The 24,642-nt window shown below is 42.4% G+C and overlaps 1 protein-coding gene across 7 annotated transcripts in view; it reads left to right on the top strand.

Moving 5' to 3' along the window:
* The window catches only part of arl15a (ADP-ribosylation factor-like 15a), a 166,923-nt gene that overhangs the window by 126,703 nt on the left and 15,578 nt on the right, over nucleotides 1-24,642 (top strand). Inside the window, exon 6 of one of the 7 annotated variants that reach the window (XM_079873212.1) lies at nucleotides 20,487-20,538. The exons of the other annotated variants lie outside the window; for them this stretch is intronic. Within the exon in view, the coding sequence (XP_079729338.1) occupies nucleotides 20,487-20,516 (30 nt within the window). The 3' untranslated portion in view covers nucleotides 20,517-20,538. Of the gene's footprint in view, nucleotides 1-20,486; nucleotides 20,539-24,642 lie in introns of those variants that run through there. 7 annotated transcript variants of the gene reach the window in all.

The raw sequence follows: 24,642 nt of genomic DNA, 5'->3' as shown, positions 1-24,642 counted from the left end.
TATAACAGTGGAAACAATCTATCTGCCATTTATAGTCATATTCAGTGCTCGAAGTGGGCCTGTACACACTGGTACACTGTACCGACACTTTTGTATTTTAATCTTAAGCGTACCTTCACGTTTTCTTGCGTACCACCATTTCTCACATGTTGCCAAAGTGGTCAAAGCGAGAGTACCGGCACTTTTTTTCCACTTCAAGCACTGGTCATACAGATTAGAGTGAGACATCATTTGATTTGTATTTGTGTACACTCACAATTAAAACAAACCATTGTGCTTTTGTAAAATAAAGAAGAAAACAAACAAGTTTCCGTAAAGTTGTTTTTGAAACATGTTACAAAAATGTACCGAAACTCAGCATATACTACTTGTTGACCAGTTTTTTCTTTCATCTTGTTAATCTGTTAATTATTTAAGTGAATATATATTTTGCGGATTTATTCCTTATATATAAATGATTCGATTCTGTTTTTCTCCGTTCACAGAAGCGCCGCTGGTGCGTGATGTGATGATGAATCTACATGTTCTGTTTATGCTGCTATTTTTCATGTAAAACTAAACTTGTCCATTCTAATTTAATTTAGTTATAATTTAACATCTTGTTGGTTAACGGTAAATGATCGGTTAACAACCTTCGGTTGTCGGTTTGGGGATAAAAAAACTAAATGAACATCCCTAGTCTGAAGAGATTATTATTCTGAAAATCTTCTGCCATTGATATGTTTCTGCAACAGTGGGGTTAAATCCTGTTTTACCACCTCTTAACACATTCATACACTCTCAGTGGGGAACATTTAGTGCAACTTGCATCCGGGCCTCAGGGTTTCTCCTTTTTCCCAACAACAAAAATGTTCCTTTTTTAAGTTTCAGTGATCATCTTCAGGGCAGGAAAATACCTTTTTGAGATGAATGCAGCCAAATGAGATGGCTTTGTTCCATCTGTGTCACCCTGGCCTCCAGCCCTTGTAGGTTATCCTTTTCTCATCCCAGGCCTGCGTAAACAGGCCCTTTTGTCGAAGCCATTTTGAGTGTGAATAAATGGCAGGCAGCTCTAATGTTCGTAGCATGAATCAGATCCACAAGTTTTTTTGCACTAATAGGCTTCTTTTTTATGTTGAAGATGTGAATGACCACAATGGCCATAGAAAGGGTGCTTCCTCAAATTTATTTAGTTATTTCTCCATTCTCTAATGGTGACAGTGATAAATGAATTTAGCCTCATGTTAGTTACATATGTAGTCGCTTATACTAGGGGTTTTCAACCTTTACAGACCCAGGGACCACCAGCCAGACTCTCAGCCAACCCAGAGGCCTCCAGTATTTTAAAAGCTAGATTTACTTAGTAATACTTTGTTACACTTTAAGAACATCATAATATAATATGTTGAAAAGATCATGTACAGCACAGGTGTCAAACTCAGTTCCTGGAGGGCCACAGCCCTACACAGTTTTGTTCCAACCCTGCTTCAACACACACACACCTGCAGTTTTCAAATAAGCCTGAAGGACTTGATTAGCTGATCAGGTGTGTTTAATTAGGGTTGAAGCTAAACTCTGCAGGGCGGTGGCCCTCCAGGAACTGAGTTTGACACCCCTGATGTACAGAGTCAGAAATAAGTAAGAAATGCCAAGATCTATGTTTCATGTAGTGTATTTCATGTGATGTTTTTGCCGCTTTTACATTTGCTAATTATGGTTGAATAAATTCCAATCGGATATGCACAAAAATTGGATTTGGACTGACATTCTGAACGAGGCTTCTGACTTGTTCTTGTGTTGAGCGTATGGCTTTGGGGTTGTTCTCTGGGCTGTGTGCTCTTATGTCTGTGTTGTAAGTATTCAGGCATGGTGTCTGGAAAAGACACCATGTCCCTCAAAGACTTTAATTAATCAAAAAATAAACAAAATACAATTTAAACCTTTCCAATGGGGGGAAAACACAGTCCAGGGCAGCAGCAGCAGGACTGGAGCACGGCTCGACAAACGGGCAAGACTTCCACACACAAAGAGCATATAGGTGACAATCTGGCACAGGACAGAGAACAAAATGAGAATAAATAGGGAAGGAAATAAGGCATCATAGGTAAGTCACTGGCATTAGATTTTGGGGTCTCAGGAGTTTTTCCAAGGATATGTCACCAACCGTTAAAGTATTAAGAAAATGAATTGCAAGTAATATCCAGAGTGGTGTGTGTTTTCAAACCAGCGAGAATTGCAGGTTAGTGTAGAACATTTACTATGCAGGTTTTTCACCAAGTAATGTCGGAGACTTGTGTTTTGTCAGTCATTAACGGTTGCATCTGAGGAAGTAAGTTCAGCATTACATTTTCTTGTGTTATAAAAGATGGAGTGCTATTTACAGGCTGTATTAACACTCACAACACAGACATAAGAGCGCACGGCCCATAGAACAACCCCAAAGCCATACGCTCACACAAGGACAAGACAGACACATCAGTATCAGGTTCATGTCACCAAACTAAGAACAAGAGCAAGCAAGATGACAGGACCCTGACTGTTTTTTTAATTTATTTAAATACATTTTAAAATGCAATTTATTCCTGTGATTTTTTAGCTGAATTTTCAGCAGTTATTACTTCAGTCTTCAGTATCACATGATCCTTCAGAAATCATTCCATTATGCTGATTTGGTGCTCAAGAAATGTATTATCAATGGTGAAAACAGCTGTGCTGCTTAATTTTTTTTGTGGAAATTGTGAAAAGAAAATTCTGGTTTCTTTGATAAATAGAAAGTTCAAGCAAAACATTTATTTGGATTAGAATAAATAAAAAATAAATCTTAAAAATCAAGAAATGGCATCTAATACATTCTCAAGTTATATCAAGTTATGATAATAGAATCTTGGGAACAAATTGTTTAGACTGGTTGCCATTTAGTCATTTATTTCTTTGTAGTTTGTACATTGTGAACCGTTGAGTCTTGTAGTGTGAGGTGATGTTCAGTTACTCATCGTACACACAGATTCCAAAAAAGCCATCAATGCTCCGTCAATCGTCTCGCACGTTGTGTATGTCAGTGTCAGATGTGACGTTAGTGGTCTGCACTGACTCTATGGGTGGGAGGGATGTGTTGGACATCAGGCAGATAGGGGTCCGAAAATTCTGTCCAACACTGGCATGGATTCATTCTTTGAAATGCTGGCTTTTGTCTCTATAATTATAGATTGTTAAATGAACTCTTACTGTCTAGGTAAGTGAATGCAATATAAAAACATTTATACTTTCAAATACATTTTTAATTATATTACTTTCATTGTTGGAGAAAACATTATTTTACTTGGTCGACACTAAATATTGAATCTGAATTATTTTAATTACTGTTGTGTAATGATTAGTAGCACAATTTTTATTATATTGTTTTTGCCAAATATTCAAAGATGATATTTGAATGAAGTGTTCTAAACAATAGTAGTTAGCAGAACTACTAATTTATACATTTCATAATTTTGATATGATTCAAAATTATGAAAAGCAGTACAATATTGTTATTATCTTTGTTCAGAAGGAAAGGTGAACACTGGTAAAGAGAGCCATTATCACTTGTTAATTTGGTTTTGTTTTAAAAATATGCACATAAAGTTCTCTACTTTACCTTTATTCACCCTAATTTTATTGAAAAGTAAATTTGTTGGGAATTGTTCTTTCAAAGTCTAACTGCAGTAAGAGGGATCTTAGAAGGTTCTGTTGGATATGCAAACCAAGTGACAAGAAAACATTAGCAGTTTACTGTGTTTATTTAATCTGAAGACCAATCGCTAGGTTTATAGACAAAGTTTTATCTTACCTAATTGATTTATATATAAGTTATATGTGTCTCATGTGTTTGTGAGCAAAAGCAAAAAGTACCAAAATAAATATTTAGAAATTATATATTATGTAACAATGTGATTTGGGAGGTTAAGCCTATATAACAGTCATAGAAAACAGAGAAGTCATTACTTAAAGGACAAGTTCGGTATTTTACACATAAAGCCCTGTTTACAGATCGTTTCTGATGAAATAGAACGGTTAAGATTAAACTTTTGACAGATGCTGCTGTCGCGAGAATTTTAGGTTTATTTCGCTTTCCCCTCCCCCCTCAAGAATGGTAGTCTATGTGCACTGGAACAATCCTTCCTAAAACGCATTAAACTTTCATTTAAAAAGAGATGAAACTCACCGAGTGGTCAGGGGTGTTCACTGATATGCTCATACAAAAATCGCTGCAAAAGATGCTTTCCAACAGGTTTTATCATAGTTTTTGTCCAACTCCATTGACTTGCATTGAATGTGCTGTGTGAGGTACGGTATTACTCCGCCGCTTCTTCTTCTGCTTCTTCTGTGTATTCAGTGAAATGCCAGTGGTTTGCTTGCAATTGGCAAATGTGCATTATCGCCACCAACTGGGCTGGAGTGTCTATTATTCAAGCTCTCAACGGAAGAATCTACGGGTGTGAGACGTTTGGAAAAATAGATCCACAGTTTTACAACGAATGGTAAAACACCTGTTGGAAAGCATCTTTTGCAGCGATTTTTGTATGAGCATATCAGTGAACACCCCTGACCACTCGGTGAGTTTCATCTCTTTTTAAATGAAAGTTTAATGTGTTTTAGGAAGGATTGTTCCAGTGCACATAGACTACCATTCTTGAGGGGGGGTGGGAAGCGAAATAAACCTAAAATTCTCGCGACAGCAGCATCTGTCAAAAGTTTAATCTTAACCGTTCTATTTCATCAGAAACGATCTGTAAACAGGGCTTTATGTGTAAAATACCGAACTTGTCCTTTAAATTGGTTTATTTACCTCAACAGGTTTCCATCATTTGCCTTTTCCTTTTTTTTATTCTTTTTTTTTTATTATTACTTTTTGGCCATATTGACCTTAGAAACCACGAACAAAACATTTGAAATGCATCATTTTGTTGTAGTACATTTGTATCGTAAAGTATCATTTTATGGACATTACTTGATGAAACTTTTTGTTTCGCTAGGGAAGACATACTGTAAGACAAGAGAAAAGAAGAGCATAAACAAACCGCTTCTCAACAGACTACTCGGTATGAATGTGTCTCAGGGATGGTCCAAAGCATGGTGGGCTACAGCCGTTATCTTCTCCAGATTGTTTTGTTTTTACAGACTATTTTTCAGGGAAGGAAAATGCTGTGAATTTGTTGGTGTCCTGAGAAGAGAGGCTGGCCAGCTTTGATTCTCTATAAACATCGAGATCGGTGCTGTTTAACACCAGCGACAATTTTCCTCATTTCTGTCCTGTTCTATAAATACGCACATGATGGAGCCATGAGGAGCATGTTGTGATTTTATCAGGATGAATCTATGAAATTTAGTCAGCACTGTCGTAGTTTCAAAGAGCTGGAGCGTGCTGCCAGATTTCAAGTTATTTAGAGTAATTCAGCAGATGTCAGTATGCTGAGAGCCCTTTTGCATTGAGTCGTGCGCTAAGATGAGCACACAGCCAAGTAACTCTCTCTCTGTAATTAAGATATTTTCCAAAAAGGTATTTTGGCAGCCATTTTCGAATGAGGTCATTGTTCAATAATAAAAAAACTCTCAAATAGGTCGGGCCTCAGCCAATGGAAATACGGGAAATAGTGCATTACGTAATCCAGTCAATCATGTCTATCATACCATTACCATTAACACCACATTCACATTAAAAGCAACATTCAATGCTGTTTGCTACCACTGCCAAATGCCTATAACAAAGCTAATCAAGTGTTCTTGTGCGTTTTCCTTTGTAGGTTTGTCACATTCAAAAGATGTCCTTTTGTTGGCTCGTGTTAAAAAGCTGCAAAGTAGAAGTGTCATCTAAAGGTAGACAAAGGTCATCAGAGTTTAAAAAATAGAAAGGTAATGTTGACTTTATTTCTTGTAATTTTAACTATATCTCACAATTGTGAATTTAAATTAGGGGTATGCACGAATAGTCGAATATTCGATCTGTAAAAATTATTTGAAAAAAGAAAATTCACATTATGCTGCATGTTGTTATGCTGGCTGTAAATGCAGTGAATCCATGATAAATCCTAAGCATGCAAACTAAATTGTTATCTTAAAGCTACAATATGTAATTTAAAAAAAAAAAACTTTTTTTTTTTTTCACCTTTAGGGGTCGCTAACCTCTTACAATAACAAAGGCATGGGTTGATGACGCAGTGATAAGCGGAATGATGGGACTTACTGTCATGCTGATGGATCTAATAATGTTTATGGATGAGTGAAAACATTCATGTTTTTTAACATGCCTGTGGTATGAAGCAGGTCGCGATTGCTAATAAGAGACATATATCAGTGCCACACGGATATAAAGGAATAAGGACATTTCATTCTACCAAACTACCCGCAAGTGCTGAATTACTACTCACACAGGTCAGTTTATTTGACAAATTAAACTTGTGAGGTAACGCAGCACTGTTTCATTTGGTCTAACGTTACACCAAATAGCATTTGAGTGTGTTGAAAGTTATAATGTTATTCTATGTGTTAGTTTGTTTGCTATGTGAGACTAACAGTAAGCTAGATCAACATTAGAATAACAAACTGATCTTATTCTAACATTTTATCACGTTGAACTATATAATATTGATTTGTTTTATGTACATTTGCTCACCTGTCTAATAAAGTACATGCAAGAGCCTGTCAAGTCGTGACTCGTGAAGCTCTGTCAAGTACAAGTTAGTCGCGGACACGGAGCTGTCGGCATCTCGAAAATGTCAAGCTGATATTGATCCTCGTTTTAGTTCTCCTTTTGTCCCAAAGTCTGCTTGCCATGATACATAATGTTTGAACGAAACAACAACAGCATGCTGCTAGACGTTACACACTATGCAGTTGTCCACGTCTGTCGCCATGGTTACCATGGAAACCAGGGATAACGCAGATATTACGCCATTGACAGGCGACAAGTGACCAGGGACGGGCACTTTTTAAAATTGTGAATTTCTCTGAATTTACTAATTCTTGGAAACATTTAGGATAATGGAAGTACTCACTTGAAATAAATATATAACACTGTGCAAGTGTTTTTTGGATATTTTGATACAAAATTCTTCCATATTGTACCTTTAATATCACCACCACAATGAGAAATCGCATGAAATCCTAACACCGAACCATCGTTATTGATCAGTCAAAGGACAGCTGTCCATCTCTGCATTCACAACTACAAGAAAGCTGTTCTGTCATGACAACTCTCAGGAGATTGGTATGGTAATAGAGATTGGCATGGTAATGGATATGGCAATGTGAATGTATTTGGTCTTGGCGGAATATATCTACTACAGTGTTGCTGCTGCAGAGCAAGTACTAAGACTTGCTAGTACCAATACAACCACAGACATTGTTGTGAGAATTTAGGACATGCTGCTGCTGCACATGTAACATAAATGAAATTACCCCCATTGCAGATCTATACAAGTGGAGCTGGGGAAGGTGGAGGGTTTTTGAAAGTGCACTGCGGACTGCCAACAGCAACACTACTGTATTTGAATGTTGAGCTGCAGCTCGTTGGCCACTGATGCAACATCAACCAATCAGCTGTGCTTTGTAGATAATGATGTGATCGCTACCAAATGAGTTAAGGACCTATCAGCCTGCGCCATCTAGAGTTTCATACCAGGACTAGGTATACCCCCGAGCGAGCCGAGAAGATAACTTCTCTTATAGCAAAATTACCTTGAGACAAATGCTTCCTTTAAGTTATGTCCAGGGAGACAGGTTTAAGAACAGAAACTATAAGAGACAAAGCGATGTAAGAAACGTCTAGGTTATTAATGTAGCCCCAGTTCCCTGAGGGAGAGAACAAAGACGTTACGTCAGAACGACTGACGAATTGGGATCCCTACCAAAATGCTGCAATTGCTACCCCTTCCAGCGCCCAACATAAGCCGCCTAATCCCCCCGCTCCTGCTGGGTTCGAGAAAGAACAGGGCTTTAACACAGAGTGTCGATCACTGCTGTTCCAGAAGGCCCTGAAGCTCTGCGTGCGGTCCACGTACAAGTGCAAAGTGCGAACAGGACAGAGCAGAGCGAGGGCTGGGTCTACCTCCTCCGGGGCCAGCTCTTGCAGGTTCACCACCTGATCCCTGAAGGAGGTGGTAGAAACCTTGGGCACATATCCAGGCTGGGATGTCAGGATCATGTGAGAGTTGTCAGCCTTGTTTATTCACACTTGCACTTACATTAGTAAACATGTTATTTTTACATGAACACATCTATTAGTTTAGCTTTTACCAAACTATATTGCTATACTGAGATGAGTAAAAATCGACTGAAATATGTTGAAATAAATTGTCTTTGTATAAGCAACGTATTAAACTGCAAATTAACATTTAGATGCTAATATATCATAAAAACGATATGTTACAGATGAAATATGAATGTTTAGACAAGATTTCGTTGATTAGGTTTGGATAGATTATAAAGTTTTTACTGTAAAAAAGACTACTGTCACATTAAATAACCTTTTATCCGCCAATTTCTGCTCATATGTTAAATATATAGTATGGGATGTTTTGTCAGAATAAAGTAGGTATATTGAATTATCAACTAAGATGTTATTATTGTGTTTGTTCCAATATTCAAACTAATGAATCCTTAACTTTGAAATACGTATGATAAAATGTATACTTTTTACAAAGAAAGATTACACTTGAAATATTGTTAAAATTGTAATTGTTGTTGATTTACATGTGAGGACGTTTTAATAAAATAGCCAAAAATACATTTACAAGGTAGATGTGAGCAACATCTTAATAGGTCAAACCTTCTCATTAAATTTATTATTATTGTTTTTTTATTAGTGACACATTTGGGGAGAGGATATATTCCAAAACTTTCTGAAAATACAGTATGAGAATTAACTGCATAGTTACTAGAAATGTTTACCTTGGATATTATACAATTTGCATGCATACAAAATAAGTCCTCACATTCTTTCTTGAGGTATACCTTCTTAGTGACACACCTGAATGAAAGGCTCATTATGCAGCTCATTATGCAGGTCATTGTCTTCTCAGGTGTGAATCAGAGCATTATTGATGATCATTCACGCTCCCCTCGCATAATGCCTTTCCAAACAAATGTATCAATGTATTGTTTTATGTGAATGATTAGGCAGGATGATTTTCAGATCATTTTGAAGCAAAAACTCTAGGTGACAACATCCAATAGTCAAAAGTCTTGTGGACACATATTTACTATGTGTTTTGTGGCCTTATTTCAGAAACTTTAATTTTTAGTTTTTTCAATAACCATGCATAAACATTATTCTTTCAAAAATACAAACATGTACATACATGTTGCTCACATATTATGGTAGCCATGTTTGTGCTAAATAGAGTGTAATTACACCTTTGCCATTAATATGTTCATAAGCAACTGAAAAAAGCACAAATGTCAGGGCATGTCAGAACATCTCAAGGACCCCAAAAACACCTTAGACCCCAGAGGGTTAAATCGCCTAATCATAAGCTTGTTCAGAAATGGTGATGATTAAAAATGTCTTTCTCATTAAAGTTCATTTAAATAAATGATTAATCGTTTCTATGAGCCCAAATATTTGAATATTTATGAGCCCAAATATGCCCATCCCTACTTTAAATCTCACGAACTGCAACTTCATATCTTAGTTGCAATGTTTACAGTTATCTTGCAATTGCAATCTTACAGTTTGGTTAAAACATTTCGGTAACACTTTACAAAAATGTATCATTTGTTTACATTAGTTAATTAGTTATATTAACTAACATGAACTAACCGTAAGCAATTCATTTATTAATGTATTTGTTAATCTTTTTTAACGTTATTTAATAAAAATACAGACATTGTTTGTTCATGTTAGTTCACAGTGCATTAACTAATGTTAACAAATGTAGTTAACTAATGTTAACTAATGAAACCTTATTGTTACCAACATTTCTAAATGCATTCGATTTTTTTGTGAATGATTCATCCATGCATGTTTAATTTTTTATTTTTATTATTTTGAGCTTGTTATTTTTAATCAAAATGTCAACTCGATCTTCCAGTGAAACGACACTCTTTGGTGACATGCCTGAGTTTTCCAATCATTCATTCCTCTTTAAAAAGTAATTTTCCCGTCCCTTTCTTACAATCGACTTCAAGCTCACATTAAGATCTGCTTCCAGCCAATCAACAACCAATGGATAGACCAAAGTCCCTACATGTTGCTTCTCCTTTGGCTGCACTGTGTCCAAAATTTTGTAAATAATTAAGAGGATAGTTCACCCAAAAATTCTGTTGTCATTTTGTTTCAAACCTGTATGTGTCACATTCACTGCCTTCTTCCTCGTCTGTGTCTGCACTACACTTCTCAGAACCCTCCGTCATCATCACCTTCATCTGCACATCGTCATCATCATCCTCATCACCTGTGTTCACTCATCATCATCTCCTTCACCTGTTGTCTTGTCATTACCTTCTGTGTATTTAAGTTTCCCTGTTCACTTGGCTGGGGTCGGTTATTGTTTGAGCACACGCTCACTGTTTCGTGTTTTTTCTTTATTATTAATAAACCTTTGATAATTTGTTTCTTCGCCTGACCTTCGTCTTCTTCGATCCGTGGACTTTACAGAATAACCAGCCACAAATATGGAGGAACGCATCCAGTTTATCAACCTGGCTCAGGGGAACCACGATATCCTGGACTTCTCCAGAAAGTTTTTTCATCTCGCCCTCAGCAGTTCCCTGGAGGATGAAACCCTCAGCACCCTGTTCCGGATCGGGATCACATTCCATCGTCCCCTCGGCCTCCCAGACACCACCGGACTATCTTGGAGAGAGACTGTGTTCCGGTGTCTGGTGAGTGTTGCGTCCCGGTCCGGAACGCCACCGTCTCCAGCCATCTTCGCCACGCCATCCATCCTCATCCATAGTCCAGCTGAGCCTGCACTTCACGCCAGTCCAGCCGAGTCCGCACTTCACGCCAGATCTGCCGAGCCCAAGGCAGTATGCGTCATGCCCGCCGCCCCTGAGACTGTGAGCGTCATGCCCGCCGCGCCTGTGACAGTGAGCGTCATGCCCGCCGAGCTAGAGACTGACAGCGTCATGCCCGCAGAGCTTTTGTTTTCTTTTATCCCGCCGAGCTTGAAGCTCCCTTCACCGCTGGTTCCGTCCAGCTCAAAGCCCTCTTCGCCGCTGGTCCTGCCCAGCCCAGAGCCTTCTTCGCTGGTCCCGTCCAGCACAGAGCCTTCTTCGCCGCTGGTCGTGTCCAGCTCAGAACCCTCTTCGCCGCTGGTTCCGTCCAGCTCAGAGCCCTCTTCGCCACTGGTTCCGCCCAGCTCAAAGCCCTCTTCATCGCTGGTCCTGTCCAGCTCAGAGCCCTCTTCGCCACTGGTTCCGCCCAGCTCAAAGCCCTCTTCATCGCTGGTCCTGTCCAGCTCAGAGCCCTCTTCGTCGCTGGTCCCGTCCAGCTCAGAGCCCTCTTCGCCGCTGGTCCCGCCCAGCTCAAAGCCCTCTTCACAGCTGGTCCTGCCCAGCTCAAAGCCCTCTTCGCCGCTGGTTTCGTCCAGCTCAAAGCCCTCTTCGCCGCTGGTCCTGCCCAGCTCAAAGCCCTCTTCGCCGCTGGTTCCGTCCAGCTCAAAGCCTTCTTCGCCGCTGGTCCTGCCCAGCTCAAAGCCTTCTTCGCCGCTGGTTCCGTCCAGCTCAAAGCCTTCTTCGCCGCTGGTCCCTCCCAGCTCAGCCCTGCCGAGCCTGCGCTCCACCTCAGCCCTGCCGAGCCTGCGCTCCACCTCAGCCCTGCCGAGCCTGCGCTCCACCTCAGCCTTGCCGAGCCTGCGCTCCACGTCCCATCTGCCCAGCCAGAGACTGTTCATGTCCCGTCTGCCCAGCCAGAGACTGTTCTCGTCCCGTCTGCCCAGCCTGAGACTGAGCCTGTCACGGTCTCAGTTCCTGTCCCAGTGCCTGTTCCAGAGCCTCTCCCAGAGGCTTGTCTTGACTCAGTCACTCTCCCCAAGAATTTTTTTTTGGGGGGCCATAGGTCCTCGCCGTGGCCATCCAAGGGCCCACGGCCACCAGAAAAGTCCTGGCCGCCCGAGGGGTCTTCACCGCCATGGCCGCCCGAAGGGCCTTCTCCGCCCTGGCCGCCCGAAGGGCCTGCTCCGCCTTGGCCGCCCGAAGGGTCTTTTCCGCCATGGCCGCCCCAAGGGTCTTTTCCGCCATGGCCGCCCGAAGGGCCTGCTCCGCCCTGGCCACCCGAAGGGTCTTCTCCGCCATGGCTACCCGAAGGGTCTTCTCCGCCATGGCCGCCCGAAGGGTCTTCTCCGCCATGGCCTCCCGAAGGGACTTCTCTGCCATGGCCGCCCGAAGGGCCTGCTCCGCCCTGGCCGCCAGAAGGGTCTTCTCAGCCATGGCCGCCCGAAGGGTCTTCTCAGCCTGCACCGCCGTGGCCCCCTGCTCAGCCTGCACCGCCGTGGCCCCCTGCTCAGCCTGCACCGCCGTGGTCTCCTCCTCAGCCTGCTCCGCCACGGTCAGCAATACCATCCTGGAGTCTCCTGTCTGTCCTGTCCCTGTTCTCCCTCCGGTCACTGACTCCAGGATGCCCACCCCCCCTCCCAGGTTCTGCCATCTACGGCGCGGGTCGCGCCTAGCGGGAGGGGGGAGTTATGTCACATTCACCGCCTTCTTCCTCATCTGTGTCTGCACTACACTTCCCAGAACCCCGTCATCATCACCTTCACCTGCACATCGTCATCATCATCCTCATCACCTGTGTTCACTCATCTCCTTCACCTGTTGTCTTGTCATTACCTTCTGTGTATTTAAGTTTCCCTGTTCACTTGGCTGGGGTCGGTTATTGTTTGAGCACACGCTCACTGTTTCGTGTTTTTCTTTATTATTAATAAACCTTTGCTATTTTGTATCTTCGCCTGACCTTCGTCTTCTTCGATCCGTGGACGTTACAGTATGACTTTCTTTTGTTGAAAAAAAGAACATTTTGTTTTTGTCCACAAAACAGAAGTCAGTGGTGTCCAGGGTTGTTTTTGAGACAAAAACAATTAAAGAATTATTCAAAATATATTATTTTGTTTTTCACTGAAAAAAAAAGAAAGTCATACAGGTTTGGAACAACATGAGGTTGAGTAAATAATGACAGAATTTTCATTTTAGGGTGAACTATCCCTTTACAGTTGTTATAATACATGCTTGGTAAAATATGTCATGTTAATCATTTCACAGAATGTAAAACCTTTACAGTTTGTACATTTTGTTTAAGGTTACTTTCATCAGTTTTCTTGGATCCTGTACCCAGTTTATTAGATATATTTATGAGTATATTGAAAACACATTCACATACACATACAAGAGCAAATTTCCTGTTTTAGCCACTTCAGATGTTTGTATGTTTTAATAAGGTGTTAGACTCTTAAATGGGTAAGGTCTATTACCAACATGACTGCATGCAGTTTAAGCTACCGCAGAACTGTTTGATGTTTTTTATAGGAACCTCTGTGGCAGTTCAACATGACATTCATTTTGCCATACTCACTCAGCAGTTCTATGCATGAATTTGAGAGTTTTTCCATTTAATTCCATTTAATTCCATTTTGTGTTTGACTCAACAAAGGTGCTGCTCGTCACTCAAAGATCAGATGAGAGTGATTTCAGATCAGATGAGAGTGATCAGATGAGTCTATTTCACCACGTTTTTGGCAGAAGTGATGTGATTAAAGAGGCATACGGGTTAAAAGTGCTATTAAGACTATGTCTAAGTCCCAGCTGGTTGTTCATTAAATGTGACGTTCATATGTGTTTGCTTGCATCTAAAAAATTACTTGTTTGAGGGGAAGTATAGTGGTTTTAAGAGGTGTCTTAACACATTAATTTAAAGGTACTGAACATAAATGTTGTGCCCATAAGAACAAAGGGTATCAACAGGCAGGTTCTGGCAAGTGTGAATAGTGTCCTAGTCTTACACGTAGCAGATACTTCCTCTAAATACAGGATATCAGCTCTACTGTAGATACAAATATAGTGTGTGATGACATACACATAATATGGTCACGCACACCCTCAATTCATGCTCAGAGTCAAGTGCCTATTAAACACCATTTGCTTCCCCAGAATACAATAACATCTTAAGAAAGAACCACAACAGCCCCTGTTGGGTGAGAGAACAGGCATTTTGCGTGTAGACTGATGGGTCTGTACTTCCTTTTTGAAAGTGGGACATCCAGAAATCCACCGTCTTGTGTGTTTCTCAGTCAACACAAGAGGAGACACTAATGCAAGCTTTTGGGGTTGGGCCTTTCACGAACTAAACAGTCATGGATAGCCAAGTTGCATTAGTTCTACATTGTCTTCTAGTGGGTTAACTTACCACCACTAAGACAATGTATCTTATGTTCACCAAGGCTGCATTCATTTGACCAGAATACAGTAAAAAACCTATTGTGAAATTGTTTTACAATTTAAAATTATTTTCTATTTAAATGTTTTTACAAATGTTTTTACAATTCCTGTGATGACAAAGCTAAACTTTCAGCAGGCATTACTCTGGTCTTCAATGTCATATGATCCTTCAGGAATCATTCTAATATGCTGATTTGCTGCTCAAGAAACATTTCATATTAACACAGTTGAAAACATCTGTGCTGCTTAATATTTTTGTGGAAACTGATGCTTTTTATCTTACTGACCTCAAACTTTTGAACGGTAGATTACATCACTAATTTTAGACATGCTAACCAGAACAATATAATGGCAAAACACTACGTCATCAAGACTTGAATAAATGCATTAATAAGTAGCCAATTTTCTTTTTTTAATTAGGTATAAACAGTTGACAGTGTGCTTTACATTGGATGAAAAGATGGAAAAAAAATTACACAAATAGGTCTTTCTTAGATCTTTATTGTGCATCCTTTTTTATGCCATGCAGATTTAAACATTTGTTTTTCTGTGATTTATTATTCAGTGATTTTGCAAGTTCTGCTTATTTATCATCAAGATAATGTTATCTAATATTTTGTATGAGCAAGGATGTAGGGGTGTAACGTCATGTAATGATTCAAAACAATGCATGATACTGAACGTCTCGGTTGCGTATGCAACCCTCGTTCCCTGAAGGAGGGAATGGAGACGTAGTCGACATCAACTGAATGGGATCACGCTTAGGGAGCCTGTCATCTTCGAGTACTGTTAAAGCGAGCGAATGCACTGTGGCGTGCGAGATTTGCATCTCAGATTCGCGGCGCAGGTATAAATACGGAAGTGGATGCACGCACCAGTTGTTTTTTGCTGAGGAGCCGAGTGGAGCCCGGAGTCAGCGGTGGTCCAGTAATAGTGGCGAAGGGACTATGTCTTCGTTCCCTCCTTCAGGGAACGAGGGTTGCATACGCAACCGAGATGTTCCCCTTCAATCGTTCGCGCTCGACGTAGTCGACGTCAACTGAATGGGATCACCATTGAAAACGCCACTAGTGCTGCCACCTTCCAGTGCCTAGACAAAAGCCTTCTGATCACCCCCGCATTATTGAGGTGGAGATGGGATAGGGCTTAGGCCAGGGAAGTCACTGCTGTTCCGCAAGACCCACTCAGTTAGACTTGGATAACACTGGGAAAGCGTGCCCTTTCGATGGAAGGAGGGACGCTACGGAAGCCACATCCAGCCCACAGGGAGGTAACACGTGGAGGATACACATATGGACTGGGCGTTGCCGGGCAGTGCAACACTCAGTGGAATGTCACTGAGGTGGCTCCAGCCTATAACAGATTTCCAGGCACAATTCGTCAACCAAAAATGCGTGCAGGTCCCCTACTCTCTTGATGGAGGCCAAAGCAAGCAAGAGATTTTAAAGACAGGACTTTTAACTCAGCTGCCTGCAGTGGCTCAAAGGGAGGTCTCTGCAGTGCGGTCAGCACCAGAGATAAGTCCCAAGAGGGTATAGAGGGGGCGCGAGGCAGATTCAGTCTCCTCGCTCCCCTCAGGAACCTGACGATCAGGTCGTGCTTTCCCACGGATCTCCCATCCACTGCATCGTGATATGCGGCAATAGAGGCAACATACACTTTGAGGGTGGAGGGAGACAGCCCTCGCTCCAACCCATCTTGCAGGAAAGAAAGCACGGAGCCGATAGAACACCTTCAGGGGTCTTCTTGGTGAGAACAACACCACTCAGCGAAACAGGTTCTACTTCAGAGCGTAAGCATGGCTCATAGAGGGTGCTCTCGCAGAAGTAATGGTGTCTACGACTGATTGTGGTAGATCACCTAGAACCTCCGCATCCCGTCCAGGGACCAGACATGGATTTTCCAGAGGTCTGGACGGAGTTTCCATACGGTGCCCCATCCTTGAGAGAGAAGGTCCTCCCTCAGAGGAATTGGCCTGGGAGTGGCTGTCGAGAGGAGCATAAGTTTGGGGAACCAGGTCCGGTTGGGCCAATAAGGGGCAACTAGCAAGACCTGCTCCTCTTCCTCCCTGACTTTGCACAGTGTCTGTGCAAGAAGGCTCACTGGGGGAAACTCATACTTGCTGATAGGGTTGGGTATCGTTTTTTTTTTTTTTCGATACCGGCGTCAAATCGATACTTTTAAAATGGTACTGGTGCCTAAACAGTGCCTGAACCGATACTTGAAAAAAAGAGAGCCTCAAAACGATGGTGAATGGCATTAAATAATGCCTTTTTTATTGAAAAAAAAATCTAATAAAAAATTCTTAAAATGTAATATATTAAAAGTGTAGAGTAAATATATAAATAAGTAGTCTAAATACAAAACACAACAAATTTACATAACAAATTCACAATAAAACCTAAGCCACCTAACCCAAATACAATAATTTAACACTAAACAACACTACAGTATACTAATAACAGCAAAGTAGTCTGTATTTGGAATAATAATAATACATTTTATTTAGCGGACGCCTTTCTAGATACACAAGGACATCTTACATGTTTCGGAGGACATAAAAGAAGAAAATACATTAAAATACATTTAACTTCATAGTAATACATTTTACAAAATAGACAAATCTGAAAAGTGCTAAAAACATAAGAAGAGCAGTAAAAAAGTGTGTCAGGAGGGTTACTATGGCAATGTACTACTATGAAGATTTAAAAACTAAAAGCTTTCTTAAAAAGGTAGGTCTTTAACATTTTTTTAAATGAATTGACTGTGTCAGCAAGTCGAATGTGGGAGGGGAGGGCATTCCAAAGTCTTGGTGCAGCGCAACTGAAGGCCCTGGCCCCCATGGTGGAGAGGCGGAATGTGGTGGTGAGTTGAGGAAGAGCGGAGGCAGCATGCAGGGACATAACCTGATAGGAGGTCAGAAATGTAACTGGGTGCGAGATTATGAAGTGCTTTGTAGGTGATGAGGAGGGTCTTAAATTCAATACAGTAGTGCACAGGGAGCCAGTGTAGAATGATAAGGATAGGTGTGATGTGTTCAGATGTTCTGGTACCAGTGAGGATTCAAGCAGCAGAGTTCTGAACAAGTTGAAGTCTATTTATCAGCTTACAAGGGATAACAGTGAGAAGGGAGTTGCAATAATCCAGACGTGACGTGACAAGGGCATAAATTAGGGTTTCAGTGCTGGATTGTGACAACGAGGGTCTAAGCCTGGAGATATTGCGGAGGTGAAAGAACGAGGTCCGGGTAATTGCTTTAATCTGTGATTCGAATGAAAGGGAACTGTCCAGAATGACACCAAGGCTTTTGACTTGAGTTGACAGAGGGTCCGAGATCTCATCTATGGTAATATTGAAGTTTTGCTGTTTTGAAAGAGAGGATTTGGAGCTGATGATCAGGACTTCTGTCTTATTGCCGTTAAGTTTCAGAAAGTTTGTGTTCATCCAGTTTTGAATGTCTTGAAGACAGTTGGTGAGTGAAGTAGGAAGAAGGGGAGATGAAGGTTTAGTTGAGATAGGCTATAAAGCTGGGTGTCGTCAGCAGGTATGCTACAAACCAGCTTTAAATTTCAGCAATTTTTTTGACATTTTTTGCCTTCTCTAGCCAAATACGACACCTCTACTGAACTGAATGACCTCAGATGCTTCTGACTCCATAGAAGGAGGTGGCGGGCGAGTTGCGACATGCTACGGGAGCGAAGACCACCTTGATGGTTGATGTACGCAACGGTCGTAGTGTTGTCCGTATGGACCAGTACATGCTTGCCGAGCAGCGGCGTTTTGAGGCGTCTCAAAGCAAGGTGTACTGCAAACAACTCGAGGCAATTGATGTGCCAATGCAGTTGGGGGCCCGTCCAGATCCCCGCTACTGCATGCCCGTTGTACGTGGCCCCCCAGCCGGTGTTGGAGGCATCTGTGGAGATAACAGCATGCTTGGACACATGTTCTAGGGGCACTCCGACCCGGAGAAACAAAGGGTCTGACCACAGGCTGAAGGTTTGGTGGCAGGCTGGGGTGATTGTCACACGGAGCGTGCCGCTCTGCCACTCCCACCTCGGGACTCGGCCGTGAAGCCAGTGCTGAAGTGGTCTCATATGGAGCAAGCCGGGTGATGTTACTGTGGCTGCAGCTGCCATATGCCCCAGGAGCCTCTGAAAAAGTTTCAGTGGGACCACTGTTCTGCTCTTGACAGTATTCAGGCAGTTCAGCACCGACCAGACACGTTCCTCTGTGAAGCGTGCCGTCTGTTGGACCGAGTCCAGCTCCATACCGAGAAAAGAGATCCTCTGCACGGGGGCGAGTTTGCTCTTCTTCCAGTTGACCCAAAGACACAACTGGCTGATATGTTGGAGCAACAAGTCCCTGTGTTCGCACAACTGTTCCCAAGACTGAGCTTGTATCAGCCAGTCGTCGAGATAGTTGAGGATACGAACACTACGCTCTTTCATGGGAGCAATGGCCACCTCTGCGACCTTCGTAAAGACGCGGGGCGACAGGGCCAGTCCGAAGGGTTGGACTGAGTGTGCGATGCAACACTAACCTGTCTCCACGGGTCGGCAGGGGGTACGGGAGAAGGCATAACCGCACCTGGCTTCTGGCTGGTGACACGAGAGGGCTGAGGGGTGCAAGGCTCTATAGGGTTGCACACCGCCAGTCTTGCCCTCTTGGAACCCATGAACGGAGGAATTTGCTGTTTTGACAATTTGGGCAGAACGGTAACCATCTGAAGAGCTCGTCCCCTCATCCCTGGGTGGCCTGTGTCAGGGACACTTGGTCTTACACTTGCCATCTGGCTTGGCAGCGTCTGACACAGGCTGGGCGGCCTGCCTGCGGCTGGCTCCACGCTGAGGCCTGGGTGGAGGCTGCTGCGGTGGCCCAGTGGGAGCGGAAGCGGCGGCAGGGGGAATCCCTCGGCAATGAGCAGGCAGTGGAACTGCCACCGGCGGCGGGGTGGTGGCAGCAGCGGGCCGCCAAGGCAGGATGTGCCGGATGGCCTCCGTCTGCAGTTGGGCGGCAGAGAATTGTTGGGCGCAGTTCTCCACTGCGTCGCCGAACAGCCCAACCTGGGAAATTGGGGAGTCCAGGAACCGAACCTTGTCCGCATCCACCATATCAACCAGGGTGAGCCAACGACAGTGCTCCTGGACCACTTGCTTGTCCAATCACGCAAGCCGCAACGCTCGTAAACTCTGCCCTTAAGACCGGATGAGAACTCACAGGCCTGAGAGGGGAATCAAGGATCCCTCGTCCAAGAGGCAGCGGCCGCCGGACACAGGTGTGCCGCGACAGACCGCTCCACTGGAGGGATAGCCTCTTAACCCTTCACCGCTCCTCCGTCAAGGGTACTGAGGGGGGAGGAGCTACCCAGGCAGTTTCTGGCAGTAAAAGGTGCCGTCCACAACCTAGTAAGCTCTCCATGCACTACGTCGAACGTGAATGACTGAAGGGGAACTCATGATACAATATACTATTATACAATTATTATAAGAAATATGGTAAAAAGTTAACAAAATGTACTTTAACATAATGCAGGGATGTGATTTTTCCGGATTAATCCGGAATTCCGGATTTTCCGACCTGAAAATGTGACCTACGTGAATCATGCAGATCTGTAAAAAAAAAAAAAAAAAGATTGGGGGGGGGGGGGGGGGGGGTCTCACAGCCGTCACCATGGTAACCCGGGACGGAACCACAATCGCCGTCCCCACGCAACAGGGCCACACCGGGCGGCACGTCACCATGGTTACAGATGGCAAAGAGATGCATTTTTCCTTCCTTTCCAAGTACAGGGATGCAAACAGCGCGCTTTTCTGCGCCTCCCGCTTTTTTCACGTCAGTTTGGGTGACAAATTCATCTGAAGCCTATTTCATAGCTTAATGTGAGGGACAGAAGTCTATTTACATCATTAAAGTTTACGAAAACTCGTTTTCCCTCCTCTGCGGCTGTCAATCATTCTCCGTATATTTTCTCCCATTCTCAGTATATTTTCCTGCTTTTTTGTCCTTAGCCAATCACATGCCTGATAATGGGTCAGATGCTTTCTTAACTTCTGTTTTCTCACTGCTGTCATTTTTGTTGTGTGTTTATTTTGTGACAGAAGAAAGTGCGCAGCACATTCACATATTGATCTAAATGCCACTCTCAGCAGCGTGGATAGCATCAGGGTGTTCGCTATATCGCTGCAAAGGTATTTCAACTTCTTTTTACCACTAAGCAAAGAGTGACAAAGAACTTCACTGGGAGTATTTCGGGGCATTTAAACCTGTATAGGAAGGTGTCCTTCAGAATCTATAGCGTTGCTTTCCACATTTGAAGACCTGGGGGTGTATAACAGAAACTTTATATCTTAAGTCTTAAGTTAAGATCTGACAAGTTAATTTAGGATTTTTCACAAATTCGTATTACAGAAGCAAATCTTAAGTTGATTTAGGATTCTTATCCTATCTTACAAAATCTCATCTGTAGTTAGGAAATCTTAAACCCCTCCTTCGAGTTCAGTAATCAACTCTCAGGTCTGTTACCAAGCAACCTACGATGTGCAAAGAGCTGCTGTGAAGTAAAACGGAAAAACTCTAGAGATTAAAAAGAAGAAACAAAATAAGTGGTTGTAACGAAGGTATGTTGTTGTGGGAAGAAGGAAGCGGGAACCGGCGAACATTTAACAACTTAAATAATCATAAAATAAATAAACACAAAACGAAAGTAAAGGCGGCAGCCCCTCACAGCCGACTGCCACCACATATAAACAAAACATTACATAACATAACATAACATAACATAACATAAATAGTCCAGGCCTGGTCTTCTCTCGTCGCTCCTCCTTTTCTGCTTTCGCATTCTCCATGAGAGATACAAGACCAGTGCAGCGCGCAGGTGTCGCTCATCATCAGTCATGCCACTGGCCTCGCCCTGCTTACCACAGTGATGCTTTTCATTAAATTAAGTTTTGATAAGCTTGGTAGAAAAGGCAAAGTCTAATCCTTTTATTTCATAGGAGTAATTATTTGTCAGAGTTTTGTCGTTAAAGTGCAGCACATCATTTGGGTGTTCACAAGTCTTTCCACCATCAAACATTGCTGTTTTTCATCTTGTATCATTTATAAATGTGACAGGGCTATTATTATGTGATTTTTACAATTGGCTTTCAAATTATTTTGAAGTTAGGACACCATTGGGGTTGTCCTAAAGTTAAGACAGTTTTTAGGATTTTTGTGGAGTTCGGATGCTTCTGTAATACCCTTTTCTTATCCGTAGTTAGAAATGACACTTAAGAAATGTCATTTTGTAATAGCTTTTGTTCTAAATGAGGTCCTAACTGAAATTGCCATGGTTACCAAACAGATAAGATAGAATTCTAAAGTTAGGATCTTTCTGTAATGCGCCTCCTGATGTGTAAATTTACTCTTAAGTCTAGGCTATATTTTTGCAGGTATTTAGTTGCTTGTCAGTACACCTCTGGGTTAGGTCTTAATGTGGAGGGTACCGGGCAAGCTGTGTGGGCATCTTGCTTTGCTGTTCCCACACGTCTCTGCCGGACACGGATGAACCTTGACCCCTCAAGGTCCTCACCATGGCGGGAAGCAACTCCATTCAGTCAACAATTTCTATTCAGTGTCGCGCCTGTATTTAAAAGCCCGACTCACATTGTGGTCAACGCCTCTCTATTGTCTAGCCAGCAGGCGAGGTCAGAAGACTGGCTGCTACAGGCTAGAGCAAGACTTCCGAAAGCCCATTCACATCTGACCTGACCCTCTATTCAGTGCTGAGTCATAGGGATAAAACGCTGGGAATCTGGCTTCTCTATCCCAGATCTTTTTTTCTATTGGTGTTTTTCTGTTTGAAGAGCAACCAAAGTGACAAATTATATTCTTAAGAGAAGCATTTGTTTCTGCTCGGGCATGGGGATGTTTAAGATGCAAATGCTTTTTTTTTTTTGAGAGGGAGAGAGAGAGAGTGTGAATGGTTTACCGTTTCAAAAGGCATCACCATGGCTGTTTTGTGTAATGCTAAATGGCTGGATAAGACTGACTAAGACTAAAGAGGATGTTAGTGATACATTTAATGAATTAAATCAACTCTTAACTCTTTACACTACACTACACTACACTACACAATGTACACTATGTAACCTTTTTTTTTTTTTCAAAATTAACTAAATTTAAATACATCATCAGTCCTCTTTCCAAAACATGTTTTGTATTACCCTAATTTACTATGGTAAGCCTATTATAAGTGTTTATATTTTAGACCTGACAGAATGGTTTTCTCAGGAAATTGCATGCATATGCACATGCATATCATGTCCATAAATAGAGAGAAGATACTCTGGCTACTTTGATGCATGTATTGTGTGGGAGTGGCTTAGGTTAGTTGTCACAACGAGCGAGAAAGGTTGACAAGGAGCACGATAAATCTCCAACCTCTGGGGCGTCACCCATTTAAAAAACCCCGCAGAACAGAGGGGAGTCTGCAGGCAAAAATTGTTAGTTCATGTTAGTTAATACATTAACTAATGTTAACAAATGAAACCTTATTATAAAGTGTTACCCAATGTCCTTCTGCAAAATGCATGCAGTTTTTGTTTTTTAACTGCTACAGGGCCAAAGGTTAGGCTAGATAGTGTACCTTTAAGTTTACTCTTATGACTTGAGGGCAAACCTAACCCTGGTAGTAGCATGTTTTAACTTAAATCAGGAATTACAGGGACACACAGTCTGCTGCTGTGTTTTTATTTGTCCATTTGTGATATGTAATATCTTGGTCTGTCTATCTATCGGAACTGCGTACCTTCTAGTGAATCCACCAGTCTCAATAGCTTGGTATATGCTGACACTGTGTTTTTGACTGGTGCACAGACATAACAATTTAAAGAAATGATGTACACTCTGTTTACGAAATCTGCGCAGATGCAAGTTTAAATTTATACATTTGGTTTAGGGACATAGAGTAGACTAATATATTCTGGAAAACAATATGAACAGGTTGTGATACTTCTGTACTGTGTGGTAATATCTGTCCTACATGATAAAATATGAACCCCATCAGATATGATTTGAGCCACTGAGAACAAGAACAATTCTTCATTACATTCTTTTGTTCTTGGACTCTTATTCCCTGCTCCATAAATATCCATGGGCTCACTCGCTATGTTTTCAATTTACTGAAAACAGTCACCCCATATCCCCCTCCCCACGTCCCAATTCTTGACTTTGTTATGCTTAAGCTGTTGACAAGACTACAGTGAGGTAAGGGCACAAAAAAATACAGAGAGAGAAAAAGACTGCATGCAAGCCCAGATTTCAGATTGAGGTCCCAAGACACTAGGTACAGGAAAGGGGTTGGGGCTTCACCTCAGAGTGTTTTAAATCATCTTGAGAGGATCTCTTTGATTCTCTACATGCTGTGCGTGTTGAGAGATGCTCTGTTGCGCTTCTCTCCTGTGGTTCACCTGTCAGTGCTGGGAAAGTAAAAAGTGGTGGGCCAGCGAAGGGAATAGGAGAGGGTGGTTGGTGTTTTATCTCCTTTCACAGGCCCCCTGAGCCCTATTGTGTGGTCTGCTGTGCCACCACCCAGACCTCCTCCAACCGCCAAGGTAGAGAGGGGCTGTTTGGGGATGGGCTGGTCTGGAGAGGGTGCACACAGATGGATTCTGGATGTGATGGCTTAAGGAGGCTGCCAGCTCTCCCATTTAAAACCGCTCAGCGCAGATGTTAGCTATTGGGGTGATTTTCCCAGCTTGTAATGAATGAGTCACTGTAAATCTGTACTAAGTCCAGACAAGCAGTGTCACAGCCTCTGCTTCCCCATAAATGGTACTGGGGTTGCCGTCAGCGCAGGGGTTGAGACCCAGTCATTGACCCTGCCAATTATTTACTAATTCAGGAAAAGAGGGTTTTCCACTATACACACAGAGCATGTTTGCACTGCCTTATTTCACTTTTATAACAGTTTAGCTGGAGTGACAACAGATCACAGGCTGACGCTAGATGTGGATGTCCATCATTTAAAAAGTAATAAACTGCCCCTGCTAGTTGCACGGATGTAGTGGAAGTGGCATTTGCATGGGAATTCAAAGTGCCCTTCAGACTTTTGAGCAGATATTGAAGTAGGTATTTATGCTTGTGTGTGTGTGTGTGTGTGCGTTCGTGCGTGCACGTGTGTGTGTGTGTGCGTTTGGTTTATATTACATTGTGGGAACCAAATGTCCCCACAAGGATAGTAAAACCTGAGATCACCTCCATCGTGGGGACCAG

This window comes from Squalius cephalus (assembly GCF_949319135.1).
Source record: "Squalius cephalus genome assembly, chromosome: 5".
Classification (NCBI taxonomy): domain Eukaryota; kingdom Metazoa; phylum Chordata; class Actinopteri; order Cypriniformes; family Leuciscidae; genus Squalius; species Squalius cephalus.
This window is presented reverse-complemented; position numbering and strand designations above follow the sequence as displayed.